Source organism: Acanthopagrus latus, chromosome 4 (genome assembly GCF_904848185.1).
Source record: "Acanthopagrus latus isolate v.2019 chromosome 4, fAcaLat1.1, whole genome shotgun sequence".
NCBI classification, from domain to species: domain Eukaryota; kingdom Metazoa; phylum Chordata; class Actinopteri; order Spariformes; family Sparidae; genus Acanthopagrus; species Acanthopagrus latus.
Window position 1 is genome coordinate 27,504,089 of NC_051042.1, and position 14,710 is coordinate 27,518,798.

A 14,710-nucleotide genomic window follows, 5' to 3' on the forward strand; every position below is an offset into this window, starting at 1 on the left:
ATAATTTTTTAAGCACTTTTAATCAGATTTGACTGGTGATTCTATAATCGCAGTTTTTATGTCTAGGTGACCATTTAAAGTGAAGCCTCTTGATTTAGATAGGGGCTGGTCTATTGCCAATGTGGCTGCCGAGTGACAAGACTTACCCAAAGTGAATTGGACCATACCCACCCATTCGTAAGTAACCCATTAGTACCCATCCTTAAGTTGATGGCAGCTATTCATAATAATAACATTAATAGTAGTAACATAGTAATAAGTTGATCTGTTATCACTGCTGTATCCAGAGGGATAAATAAATAAATAAAAAGTAACCTTAAAATTGACTAAATATTTAAAAGAGTACGAAGCTGGAAGACGACTTCAGAATTTCTGTCCGTTTCAAAAGGATGGATAGCTTTTCTATTTTTCATTGTAGCAATCTCTGTATCCAGCGCCTTACTCATAAAAGGTTATTTTTTTCATTTTTATTTTCTTTATTTTTGTGGAGGTGCCAGCAACCTTTACTCAATTTTGTTTTTAATCCCATTTTACATTTACAAATTGGTACATGCATGTTTCAACACTTTCTGCATCATATCAATATCAGGATACTACAAAACAACTCAGACAGAGATGCATGATGCACGGCAGAATGAGAGCATTGCGTCATGACGCCAAATCAGAATAATGTCTATAGCGCTTATAGGAAAGCACAGTTCAGCCAGAGCTCAAGGTCAGTAAAGCTGTAACATATTTTTCTCCACTTGGCAAGATTATATGTTGGAGTCTCAGCTTAACAACGAAAATATTATATATCTAACATTTTCATTTAGCAACAAATGAAAAACACTGAGCAGTAAGCATTTAAAGACATGTACACGCAGACGTGCCGGAGCATCCTGCTGTTAAAGATCAGTCAGACGCTCCAGATGGGAAATGCCTCATCTGAGAGTGTGGGTTATCCAGGAAAATTTGAGATATGAGCCACACTAAATGTTTTCCATTTTTCTTCCACGCAAACAGCTGGACAAGTGACACCTTAGAAATAGCTCCCCAGTGCCGGGGTCCCCAGTTCCACGCTAGGCCCACAATCTGTTTTAAATGAACTGCTTGTGTTCCTCTGACACATTTGGTGTTATTTTAATAGCTTGGAAACCACAGAGCAATATCGTAAAGGATTATTATACCTTTAAATCACCTGTGAGGAACGATCTGAGTGCATAGGAATTCCATTAATCATCTTTGCCGGGGTGCAGCCCGAATTAAAGACCGAGTCCGTTCTCACAGGTAGGAGCAAACAGGAAAGCTGTAGTGAAACACTGTAGTGAAACAATTTCAGCAGGTTTTTCACTGTCAAACATCCTGTTTTTGTTTCAGCTGTTACAACAACACCTAAACCTCGTGACTGTCACTATTTCAGACTTCATGATGTAAGAGAAAAAATGGAAGGAAACCAGATGCTGGCTGGCTGGTATAAGGATCAGTTTCTGTTAATCTTTACCAAGCAGCTGAAGACCCTGAGACAAGAGGTCAGGTGATATAATCGATGCTCTAATGTGTGTCTAGGGCTCAATATGTAAAGTCATTTCTGTTTAAATTATTCTGCATAATCCAGCACATCCATGATTCATGTCCCCTGTGCTTCTTGTTTACGTAAAGATTTAACTCAAACAGATTTTCTTGTTTGAGTTAAATGAATGAACCAGTAGTCTGTAAAACAACCCATAATATATTGAACAATCAAATAAGCTGGTGTCAGTTTGCTTCTAAAAGAAAATGATAGTTTGGAGCAACTTCACATGCAAATAGCCCTCCAAAAATGGGATGGATGTGAGACAGACAAGTAACCAACCACAGTCAGCCAATCAATAAATCAGCCAACAGGAACTCATGCCAACATCCACTTTAATTGCCTGTTCTTCACTGAATGATTCAGGTTTCGCCGAAGGCTTTAATGAGGTGTTGAATTTCACTGCAGGGATTGAAACACAGCCAATTAAATGGCAGATGTAGTAAGGTTAACCAAAGGAACAGGAGACATAGAAAGAGTAGAACCAGATATTAAAAATTCTCACGACTGATGGACAGAGCTGGGGTCCTAAAAACATTGCCGCTGCAGCCTTTTGATTCATGCAAATGCAGTGAACAATGGAGAACACTCACTTCTGTTATTGTTCATTTCAAACAAACCACTGTTATTGCCACCTTAAATAAATTTAGTATCCATCCATCCATCCTATACTCACAGTCGGCATACTAACACCACACACAGTGCTAACTCTAACTTCAATACATTGCATTCGTCTGGGAATCCCACCAGGAGTTGTATTTTGACTCCATTTACATGCAGGATTAAGGGAGAAGGCAAGTAAAAGGTGGAGCCACATACTGTTAAAATAAGCCACCCTAAGCTTTACTCAGGTTGTCCCAGAGGGCGAGGTGAGGCCGACTAAACAGAAGTGAGTGAGGGCGGAGATAAAGCGGAAGAGGTGTTGTTAAAATTTACCACCCAGAGTTAAACTTTAATTGTTTTGTTATGCTACATGATGATACCCCTCCGTTTGTGCCTGTTTTTCTGCTATTTTTGCCTTCATTAGATAATTGCAAAAACAGGACACCTGGGGAGAGCGAGAGAGGAGGAAGTCTAAGCATCTGATATTCCTTCATTATTCCCTAAGTGATACAGATACTATTATCAGAAGCATATTTTATTTTACTTTTTGCCTGTGTTATTTTACCTTTCACATGATTTCCTGGTCTTCCTCAGTGATCCTCAAGAACCTTTTCACTCATCATTTACATTTCATGGTTTTATGCTGATGATGCTTCCATAGACACTGACTTACAAAGTTCAACCTTTTCTCTTGTTTTTAATATTGATTAGGTCAAAAGGTGGCGCTTCATCTGCTTTCAAATGCAAATGTTCAAGTACTGTAGCTCTCTGTTGCACTTTGCGATTCATTAGCTAAGAGAGCATCTGAGGTAACGCTCTGCGAGAAAAGACAAATCTGGTTTCAGTCATTAAGAAGCTTTGTTCTGTAATTACTCTCAGTATGTGTGATAAAATCACTGGGGTATTAACTGAACTGTGACCTCTATGTACTTTTACACCACTCCTGCATTGATGTAATCCTTCCCCATGTCCTTTTCTAGATAAGATAGTAAGACTACACTACGTTTATCCTGTGACCTAATTATTGACCCCCCTTTCATGTTTTGCTAACTTCAGATGTGTATTGTTATTACCTATTATTACCATTAAGCGACTCACCAGGGCCTCTTTAAGACAGTGATGTCACAACTATACAGTGGCCACCATTAGCTACGCCCCCAGCATGCCATTATTTACAAAAATACCAGCGGAGCTGATGCTGAAAATTGGTGCTGCTCAGGTCTGCAAGAGCTGACCAATCAGAGCAGACTGGCTTTCTCAGGAGGAGGGCCTGAAAGAGACAGGCACTTAAACAGAGGCATGAGCCTGAAGTATGAGCCTGAGAATTAGCATTTGTGTCCTTAAAGTCTTCCAACTATAACGGCCTGATAAGTTAAACTTGTTTATCCCACTTGAACTTCATACTACACTGAGCATAGGGTAATGGAAATTAAAACAGATAACCAAGATGGGAGACATTTTGGGTGATGAACCCCAATACATCCATTTGTTTTACTGCACAGCAACATTATATGGTTTGCTGTAAAGGTAGCTGCAGTTTATTATTAATGTGTATTTAAAGCCGGGACATAATAGGTGAATTCCAAGACATGCAAGCGCCCCCAAAAGAAGGACTCTCATGTTACCTCTCTTCTGAAGAACTTAATGGATTTAGAGTGGCTCTTAGGTAAAGTTATTTAAGGTTGAACTGTCCCTGTGCACTCTAATCTTTATTTGTCTACCTCTCATTCAATAAGGTGAAAGCCTGGACACCTGGATGCCAGCCCTCGGCCAATTAAAATAGAGGGCATTTTAGGGCACTGCAAACCATGTTTTGCTTCAATCTGTTTAACTGTGCTTTTACAATGTTTGATACATTTTTGTGCAGTCCTCCTCAAAGTAGTTATTCATATTAAGTCTTGTGAGACAGAACATGCTCTTATTAAACACAGTTTTTTGTTTATGTCATATTTTTCTTGGTTTCCAAGATGTTTGGAATCGAGTGCCATTACTTCCTCCTTTGGGCTTCAGGCTTTAAGGGATATTTTTTTATATTTAATACTGAGCTAATTCTTGTGCCGTATCCCCGATGGGGAAACTCAGTAACCGCATTCAGAAGGTCTTCGCAACATGCCACAGAGAACTACTTCTCAATTTGACTTCTTAGGTGAAAGCAGGGTGTTTACACAGGAGATGTTCCCCATTATAATAAGCAGCTCAGCGAAAACCATTGTGATTGATGGTCAGCCAAACTCCTGTTTATGCTAATGGCGTATGGTTAATGGGGCAGACTTAACAGTGTCTATTATCAAGTAATCACAATTTGTTCCCCTTACACTTAACTGGATTGAGAGGTCTGGATTCCTCCGACAAACAGGCGGTGGATTGTAATTAAAGCTGTGAAGTGTCACATGGAACAGTGAACAACAGGCTAATGGCTGTTATGGCAGCACTCCATTTACAGATGAAGTCTGAACCTGATCATCTCTCCGCTGCTGTGGGCAAATACTGTAAAAGCACCCAATGCGGGACTGAAGGGGGATGTCATCCCATCTTTTAGCACAAATTAAACCATGCATAATCCGCACGTCAAGGGAAAATGAAAACTGGCACGAGTGTCAACCTGCCATGCCACCTCCACAATAAGCACAATCTATTACAGTAAGAGCTGGAAGTGTCATGGGTAATTAGTTACAAGAACAAACATTCTCATACTGTGATTATACTTCTTTTCTTTTGAAAGTGTACATGAAAAATTGTATGCACAAGGGAACAAAACACTATATAGTCTCCTGTCATTGTTCATGGAATAGTCACAAATCGTCATACACAGGATTCGTGTACATGGCCATAAAGTTTAATTGTTTTCGTGACTCGTAGCAATCTTTCCTGCCTGCACCATGTTCCTTAGACTGAATGAAATCCGTGCTAGAGATGTCGCGAGGTGGATGGGTGGATGGAGTAGAGGGCTGTCAGAATCCAGAGTTCACATTCACCCTGTTCGCACTTTGGCAAACAGTGGTGGACTTATTTTAGGGGCATGGGAGAAAAAAAGAAGAATCTTGTTTTATCTACCATAGGGGCATACAAGAGGGCACTGTCGCAGCATTTCTTTCAAATATAGGGTACTCAAAATCAGTCTCAAGAAATACTGACAAATTGAATCTTAAGGATTTGTGTACACGGCAGTCGCGTAGACACAGGTGTGGATGTGCTTGTGCCATGAGTCGAAAGTCATTGAAATGAATAGAAAATATTGACGAATAGTGAGACTTTTCAGTTTTAATTAGAGTTTAGATGATTACTGGGCTGAAACACTTTGAGCTAAGTTAAGCGACTGGCGACAGATCCTCAAATATGTCAAAACAAAGCTCACAAGTTTTTTAGGAGGCTATGAATCGAGAAAGAAGAGCAGATTAACAGCAGAGAAAACTCAGCATCCGGGATGCTCCTTCACCCTCCAGCATCTTGAAAACAAGTGCCGTAACACTTACGGTTCATGCAGACGATTGGTGATTAGACCTTTGCCGTTTCCACACCTCAAGGTTTACCACTGGTGCAAAAGTCGCATTGAGTGGAAGTAAAGTTGCAGCTCGCCTCTTATTTCTTGAACCCATCACACGTTGCCAAGCAACCATAAAAACAAAACCAGCTCACTGCTATGAATGCAATGTGTTAAAACTGACATCAGGCAAAATCACACAATAAGGGGTGAAAAAAAAAACCTGCTACGGTTGATCTAGACATCGCTTTTTGTTTGGTTCTTGTACACCTTACATCTGACAGGCTCGCCCAAATTAATATTTTGGCTATGCTCGCACAACGGTTTATTCCATTACACGACAGACTACAAATTACTTTTCATCATTTTTGTTCTGTGTGGTTTATTCGGCTCTTACTGGAATTTGATTGAATTACAAACCAAGGTCGATGTGAATAAGGGAAGATATGGACTCACTTAGTTGTGAAATTGTATTTTTCTGTCACAGGAAGAAAAAAACAAAAAAAAAAAAGCATTCACGCTGAATGGGGAAAACACACCCTAAACGGCATATTCAATTTACCTGGATGAAATAAATACAACAAAGTGAACATCACACACACATCACAGTCTACTGTACACTCCTTCTCCTCTGCGCTCTCCCCCTCCTCCCTCAACCCTCCTTTCTGTTGGGGGTTTTCATGTGAAACAAGTTGCTCAACAGCTGTTCTTCTTTGTCGGCAGTCACTTGTGTGCCGCCTCAGTGGGACGCTTGAGTTCATCCCTTGATCTGTCATGTTATCCTCATCCCAGCCCGCCTGATATTCCCAACATAGCCAACTGTAAGACAAGCCTCGCTCCTTCCTGCTCCCTTCTCTCTCCATTCTCATTTCTCCTCACCTTTTCCTCTCACGCCTCCTCATGGTCTTGCATTTCAAGCCTCATCTCTATCACCTTGCTCCCAAATGGTCCCTTCATTTAAATCCCCCCCTACACACACACACACACACACACACACACACACACACACACACACACACACACACACACACACACACACACACACACACACACACACACACACACACACACACACACACACACACACACACCTCCAGCCCCTACTGTCTAATAACTCTGTAATGGTAGAGTTGGTCTGCAGAGCCCCGAGCTATCAGCTTTTATGGCTCTAATTGTTTCTTCTGTGCCGTTACTTGTAAGACTGCTGTCGAGTGAATACAATTTGGCCGCAGAAGGGAGCAACTTCGAGCACTGATCCAAGTCTAATCGTGGATGCTCTCTGTGGACGCAGAATCCAAAAAAAAGGAAGCTAATAACATGCTACTTGAGAGGGTGTGGGTGAGCTCGAAGAGGAGGAAAAAAAAAAAAAGAAAGAAAACGGTGAGAGAAATCAATCACCGCAAGACATTATTGCCTCAGAATTCAGTCTCACATCCAGCTTTTATCTTCCCTTCTCCCATCCCTCCTCCAAACCCCCATGTCTGGCATTGTCACCATTTCTAATAGTGAGGGATTAACATTTAATATACTCTCCTGTCAGGGATTATGGAACAGGTGACACATTTCCATTTCAAGCTCACTCTGTCAAACAGGACGCATGCAAACACAGCACGCATCAATATTTGATCTAGGATTACTTGTCAAAAGAAAAATCACAAATGATACAAACAATTGTGTTTGATATAAGCTGCTTTTCATTTTTTTGTGCCACAACTGGATTAAAGTGATAAACCCTTTTTTTTTTTCTCTCCCCCTGCAGATTCATCTGAACATGTTTAACTCTCAAAACGTGGCCTCATTCTCTCTTTTCTAAAGGCGGGCCTGCAGTTTATTCTCACTGGATCTAAGCAAAACTCAAAGATTCCCAGAGAACGGTTCGACGATTCCGTACTCTGTGTCCCGTCAGTGTGACAGACAGAAGGACTCACTGAATGACAAAGCATGTTATCATCCTGTTTTCTCTGCGTTTTGTAATCATTATTCTCCAGCAGTCATAGCTCATCAGCAGTGTCAGGCTGTATAAAAGAACCAAACAGCCTCTTGACGCCGTAAGTGGGGGTTTCAGTGCTAGCTATCATAGATAACCACACCACAGCACAACCAGGCCGAGCGCTGCGTTTTCTGTGGGCCAAAGGCGAATTGGTTGGCCTTCAGCCTGTGTCAGTAAATGGCAAAGCGTGTGGATAATCATAGGCTATCAAAGAGCCCCCAGCTACAACTAAGATGCTGCAATCACACTGGATTAGGAATATATTTCCTCCCCTCCACAATTTGTTTGTTTGGCTGTTTGAATTTTTTCCTGCTTCTGTTCCGTACGCACATATTTTTTTTATTCTTTATCTCCAAGCATCATAAGCCAAAAGCCATCAAAAAGATTGACTTGAAATTAATCCAGAAACACTTGTAACAGTGCATATAAAAACAACCCGCACAACAACCCGGTGAGTATTTCCTCGTTGTGCCTGTGTATTGTTTTAGCAAACCGGATCAAATATTTGTTCACCCTGATTACAGGATGATCCGCCATTCTCCAATATCTATTTTTGAAAAGAAAAGATAAAAACACTGAATTAGATTTAATCTGTCAGGAAAGTTTCCCTTATTTAGACCTTGTGAAACCCACACTTTTTCTGTTTTATAACTTTGCAAAAATTGCCAAGTATCAGCATCTGATAAAACAGTAATTAGCAACAGATGCTGGTGACAATTTCAATTCCTGTTTAGAATTTAGCAGACAAACATTTTAGAGGCAGGATATTATTTATGGGCTACAACACGTTATGAACCAATACAGTAGGTGTCGATCAATGCATTTGTCACCTTCCTGTTAACATCCATAAATGGAGGATGGTGTGTGAACAGATAATAAGTAGATGGATAGTATAGTAAAACACAGTTGGAGTAATGTAAACAAATGTCATCATGGGAGAAGTCACAATTGTTACATATTATGACATATTATGGCTTCTGAACTGTTATTAATGTTGTCAGATTGTTGAAGTTTGGTTGTGTTTAGGTACAATAACCACTTGGTTCGGCACCCAAACTACTTGGTAATGTTTAGACCCAAATATACAAAAACTACTTTGTTAGGTTTAGATTCAAAGACACAAACCTTACTTAAATTTAAAACAAATCACTCTTGACTCTTGGTCACAAACAGGACAAAAACAAACCCCTTTTGTCTCCAGAGGGAAAGTCCAGTGTTTGATCCACTCAGCCAAACCCTGACCCAGACTTTTCTCACTCTTTACAGTGGCATTTCAAGAAATCATGCTCACAGGTACCCTGAAGGTCAAAGTTGACCAGGCTTCTGTAATTGCCGTGAAAAAGGCAATAATAAATGCGTTGAATGTTCTTATCTGCTAAAGACACTACTATTCAGGGGGAACTCAATGTAAAACGTATTTCCCAAATGCCCAAAGGACTCCAGCATCCCTGATTTTTTAAATTTAAATGACCACTTTTTTTCCCAGTCACAGAGCAAAAACGACAGAGAAACGATTCTGTTCTTAGTTGTACATGGAAGTATTCCTCCTATCAGGCGCCGAGTTACACAAAAAAGACAGGACCACATAAAGCCTTCCTCATATCTCTTTTGACTAGATCTGAATGCGAGAGACAAATATGAAATGGGATAAAGAAAAAAAAAATAATGTGCCAGCATTTCTCTAAAATATGAAGGGCTAATGTGTCCTCCTAAGAGATAAGAGTGTTGGAACAAAGGCTCAGAAAAAAGTGTATTCCTCTAGTCAAAGAGCCCCTCTTTTCAATGAAAAAGCAATATAGAAGATGAGGTGTGGCAGCAGCTGAAATGCATTTCCATTAGGAGCCAACCTCCTTGGCCTCAAAATGTGTGTTCGACTGTGCTTTTAGGCCTTTATGTGTGAAATGTGTGTGTGTGTGAGAGAGAAGAAAGGTCTGTGTGAGAGAGGGCCCACACTTTTACACAGAGCTTGTGTTGCCTCTTAGATGCTGCTGGCGTGTTTAATCCTAAAATCCACACTCGGGTTCATTTCTTGAACTTATCCACCACCTGTAAGAAAGGCTGCCCCTCCCTCCGCCCACTACCGACCCCCCTCCTGGATAACAGGATTTGCCTCCATCAGAGCTGTTTTATCATGACTCAAGCTGTATTACCGGGAGATTAGAGGGAGGCTTGGGGATGGAGGCACGGACCTTCCTGCTGGGAGGGCTGGTGAGTTGGCCCGCCTTGCTTTGGGTCAGCCTTTTTCCAAAAACAACAGACGAGGGTGTCTGTGTAGATTTCATCTCCGTAGGGGATTGGGTTTCTTGTTCCCAAAGAGAGACAGAGGGAGAAGGAAAAAAAGAACAACTTCATCATAATCCAAGTCTTGTGATGCAAATCCATTTGCTCTAAGGCAAAAAGTGCTGAATTGACCTCATTATCAGGGTTAGCAAAAAGTCCATAAGTTGCTTAATGTAGGTACTGTACATTAAGCTTGCTTATCATAAATTATAGTGATACACAGAAATTAAGCCTATTTTGAAGTTTCTTTAGAAGTACTTAATATTGAAAACAAATATCATTATCTCTCCCACAAGCACTAATGAGAATCTCATCCTTCCTTCTTGTTTGTTGTTTCACAAATCAACATTTGGCACGGCACTTCACAACACTTCACTTTTGCACTTTCATCACTTCTAACCTGCTGAAGTTGACATCAGCTGGATTAAACAATGAACAATTAGTTAACCACAGTTTCCATCCCAATATATAGAAGAAAGAACTTATAAGCACTTCTTTCATCTTGAAATCTTTTTGATTTGAAATCATGAGTTAGATGAATGCACTATGTAAAGTTCAAACAACTTATGAAAGACAAACGTCAGCATATTAGCCACCTCCCAGCATGCATTTTTTTGAGCATTAAAACTCTCCCGAGACTCGTCTTTGTCATGGTTCATGATTCTATGTCTTTGTGTTGTGTCATGTTTTGATTTCCACGCTCTCTTGCGTCCTTTCTTTGTCCTCCTGTGTTCTTCCCTGTTTTCTCTTCCTTCTCGTTTGCATGTTTGTCTATCTGTCAGTATTGTTTCCCCAGGATTTTCTCCCCTGTGCTACCCTGACGTTCCACCTCACCTCTTCCTCGTCTCGTCATTAGTGTCTGTTTTTAAGCAGGGCAAGATGGAGCTGGAAATATGGCTCCAGTTCCTTCTGGAACCTGAGAAGGACCTGTTTAATTGGCCCACGCTGAGAGATGATCTGGACTTGGTGAAACTTTTTCTCAGAGGCTAACAGACTGAGGGAGCGGGTGGAAGAAGCACATGGCAGAAGCTACTGTTTTACTGGCAACTATCTGTCCATTAGCCTCTCGCCAGACCTGGAGGTTGGTAATAGCCAGACAGCTAGCCTCCTGGAAGCTTCCGGGTCCACCAGACCCCGGGTGCTTAAGCCAAGAAGGAGGCGTCCCCAGACACATCCAACGGCTTCCAGCGGCTCTCCATCAGCACCCAGGCCACCAGCTGCCAGTGTCTCTCCGTCGGCTCCCAAGCTGACGCCCTCCAGTGGTCCCACATCGGCTTCCAGTAGGTCCCAGCCAACGCCCCCAGCCTCCAGAGGGCTTCCGCCTTTGCCTCCAACATCATTTGGACTCTTTGAGCCCCCCGTGATGAAGGGCCTGGGTCAGAGTCATGGATGGCCTATCGCTCTTCGTGGCCCTCGTTATAGCTATTGACTGCAGTGACAAAGTTAAAGTAAAACTGCAAATCAGATATTATGAAGTATTTGTTGCTCTCTAATTTAAGTGAAAATAAACTGAAATCTTGGGTTAATTATATTCCATTTTTCAACAGGAACTGAATTCTTAAGTTACACCTAAACTAAATATACCAAGTATAACTGAATTAATATCAAGTTTATATGACAAGGACTTTTTTTTTTTTTTTATCATTACATAAACATAACTTTTTCTCAGATTCAGTCAGTTGAAAGTTTTAAGGCAGCCTCTGACATCAACATGTTGCACTTAAAACAAAGTCATTATTTTCTTTCGGCTCTATCTTTCATGTCCAAATCTCCAGCTGTTATTAATGGATGCACATTTTAATTATGAAAAAGAAAGGCAAGCCAAGTCAATCTAAAAATACATTTAAAAAATGAATACAAGTAATCCCTGCTGTTTTTAAACATGGCAGTTCCAGCTGTGTTAGTATTACTCCACAACACACTTTCACTTTGATGGAATAAAACTGGAAAACTAAAACCCATTCTGTCTGATTTTAGTTTAACATTGCCTCCTTGTTCTTTAAACGGTGCATATGATTTATTATTGGGAGTAGAATGACTTTACCAGCCCTAGACACTTTCAACACTTTCTGCTCCATTACACTGGCTGCTGTCTTTAGTGATATAACCTTTCATTATTTGTACATTTCCACAGCTCTGGGCGATCCCAAACATTAAGTGTTTGGCATGCAGATACATGACTGGCAGCGATGTTGAGCAGTTTACCATCAAGTTGTGTCTGTGCCCGTAGGCTTATCGTTTCAACCTCGCTGACTTTCTGTGCGATGAAAATAAAGCATCCAACTTTTTCTCCTTCTGAATAATGTGGCACCCGCTGCGTCTGAGCTGATAATCCTTGATTGTAATGTCATTATTAAATGGTTATTCCTTCATTCAAACTGCTGAGCTTGCCTGCAAGTTGCATAAAATCACAGATGACGCAGGATTGCTTCTGATTGCTTTTCCTTAAATCTCCGAGTGTTTTGATATCTGTGACTTTTCTGACAATAGTTAAATGAATAAATTGTCACATTTATTCTCCAATCACAATGTCAGAATCCCCAAGAACTAGTGGTGGACCCATCCCTCTGCATTACGCATTGCCAAAGATATTTCGTAGGGAGCTTTCATCCAGAAAGGACACACAAAGGACTTAATCTGTAATTAGACTGTAATCTCACAAACCCATCCTGCCAGGCTTCGAGCTATACTGCTTGTGGCCAAACACACTGAATGCTAGTCGGTTGTACCAATGAAGAACCGCTGAAGCAACAGGTGTGGTTCAGATGGAAGAGAAGCATCTGCTTGTTTCCACCCCTCAAGCCATTAGCATAGAAACTGCTAAAGTATCTGTCACAACAGAACGAGAGAAAGTGACGGACTGGGAACAAAAAACAGCCCTGGCATTTTCACCCAGCAGCGGCCCACTGGGGGGGGGACGCAACTTTTGACGCACGTAAAGAGCACGCACTGTTAATCCGCCCCAGTGATGATAAACTCCTATGCTATAAACAACAGCACCAGAACAATGCACAACAACAATGCATAAAACAAATGAATAAATCATCAGAGCCAGCCGCTCCATAATAAAAACGTGTCTTACCGTCACGCAGTTTTCCATGTCTAACTCTTCGTCCTCCTCTTGCTGTCCTGTCCTCCTCCCAGGTGTGCTGGCTCAGCTGTGTCGCTAACATTAGTGCTAGCATTATTAGCGCTAATGCTAGCCGAAGCCGCACTTGATTTTAAAAACGGGTCAGTCAGTTTGCAGCATTTTTTCACCGTCAGCCAACAGTGCTCTCGGAGATTTCTCTCTCTTTTCTTCGCTCCCTCCTTGTGTCGCTTCGTGCCTCGATTCATTTTTTATTTATTTATTTTTTGGCTAGCTTAATCTCAGCCAACTTCCAACTTCCAGCAAGCACGCAGGCGGTCTACTCGATTCAGTCTCGAAATTCCCAGAAGGCATTGCTCAATTTTAACTTTTGCAAACAAATAATTACATGAAAAAATGCAGGTAGATGTATTTTATTTCAAACCATGCACGTTTTTGAACATCTGCATATGAAATTTCGCTACAAAAAAAAAACGCAGGCTGATATAAAGGTTCGTGACTGTAAATGGTAACCATCACTGTGACATACAGAATTCCCCGTTCAGCTAATTGGCAATTCAGTCATGAAACAACCATTCATTTGTGTTTACCTTTGCAAAATACAGAAGCTTGTCTATATGTAAAGGTGCCATACCATCAAAAGAGTACAGTCTGAACTGCCCTTAAAACAACAGCAGTTTCTTCTTAGTAGAAGGCTTTCTGGTAAATTTGTTCCAGAATATTTGAGGAACTTTGCTTTAGCATGGACACAGTGAAATAAAAATGTGAGCATCGGTGGTAAAAGCCACCAACACTCCAACTGTACATAACCTCATGGCCCTGAGCCCAGAACTTATCAAACATCATGCACGCACTGTGCCCCTGCATGACAATGATTCCAAAAACTAAAAAAAAAAAAAAAAAAAAAAAAGAACTCAATGTGAAAACCTCATATTGTATTCTGGTGAACTACTCTAAACAAGATTCAAGAAGGAGTGACCCATATGACATACAAGTAAAATAAATCAAAACTGTTTTGTTTGATTAGGGGGATTACAGCTGAAGACAAAAGAAACACACCTGAAACAGTTACGAGTAAAAAGTTTGAGTGTCATCAAACTGGAAAATGTGAATGGGGTCAGAGAAAAAAAATAAACTATGAAGGCCCACGAGGAGGGACACCTGAATAAATGAATAAAAAAAACCTTTCCATCATTGACAGGCAGATGGTCTGCTAGACATTTTCTATGTGCCCTGTAAACAGCTCAACAATCACACACAGGCACAATATGTATAATCCCACATGTCCTTGTGCCTCTGTCTGATTCAGCGCCCCCCAAACCATTCATGTTTCTGCCCAAGGCACTGCGCCTGGATGCTGGCTTGGCCTATTAAACAGCACATATGGTTAGAAGGGGCCTGATGTGGTGGCTGATGGCAGATAATGTTATCTGCTGAGGTTGACCCAGAGTTTTTGTTATTTTTCTTAACGTGCAGCACACATTTCTGTTCCTGTACCTGCTCGTGTTTTTATGCATCCCATGTGGAAAGTAGGTCAACACGTCTCCACGAACAGATATTTCAATTTTAAATTTATATTTTACGGCATTTAGCAGATGCTTTTGTCCAAAGCAACTTACAGTTATTCATGCACTGATGGCGGTGGCTTCCATGCAAACCAGGAGCAGACCAGGGGAATTGAACCAGCGACCTTCCGATAACGAGGCACTGGCTCTA

The 14,710-nt window shown here is 41.0% G+C and overlaps 1 protein-coding gene across 3 annotated transcripts in view; it reads right to left on the reverse strand.

The window, feature by feature from the left end:
* The window catches only part of LOC119018624, an 89,686-nt gene extending 76,397 nt beyond the window's left edge, over positions 1–13,289 (reverse strand). For all 3 annotated transcript variants that reach the window (XR_005074800.1, XR_005074801.1, XM_037096437.1), the window contains exons 1-2: positions 12,989–13,289; positions 9,777–9,928 (exon numbers count right to left, since the gene is read on the reverse strand). Coding sequence is in view for 1 of the 3 variants with exons in the window: in XM_037096437.1 (XP_036952332.1) it covers positions 9,777–9,928; positions 12,989–13,091 (255 nt within the window). In the remaining 2 variants the exon portion in view is untranslated. The remainder of the gene's footprint in view (positions 1–9,776; positions 9,929–12,988) is intronic.
* Between the last annotated feature and the right edge of the window lie 1,421 nt (positions 13,290–14,710).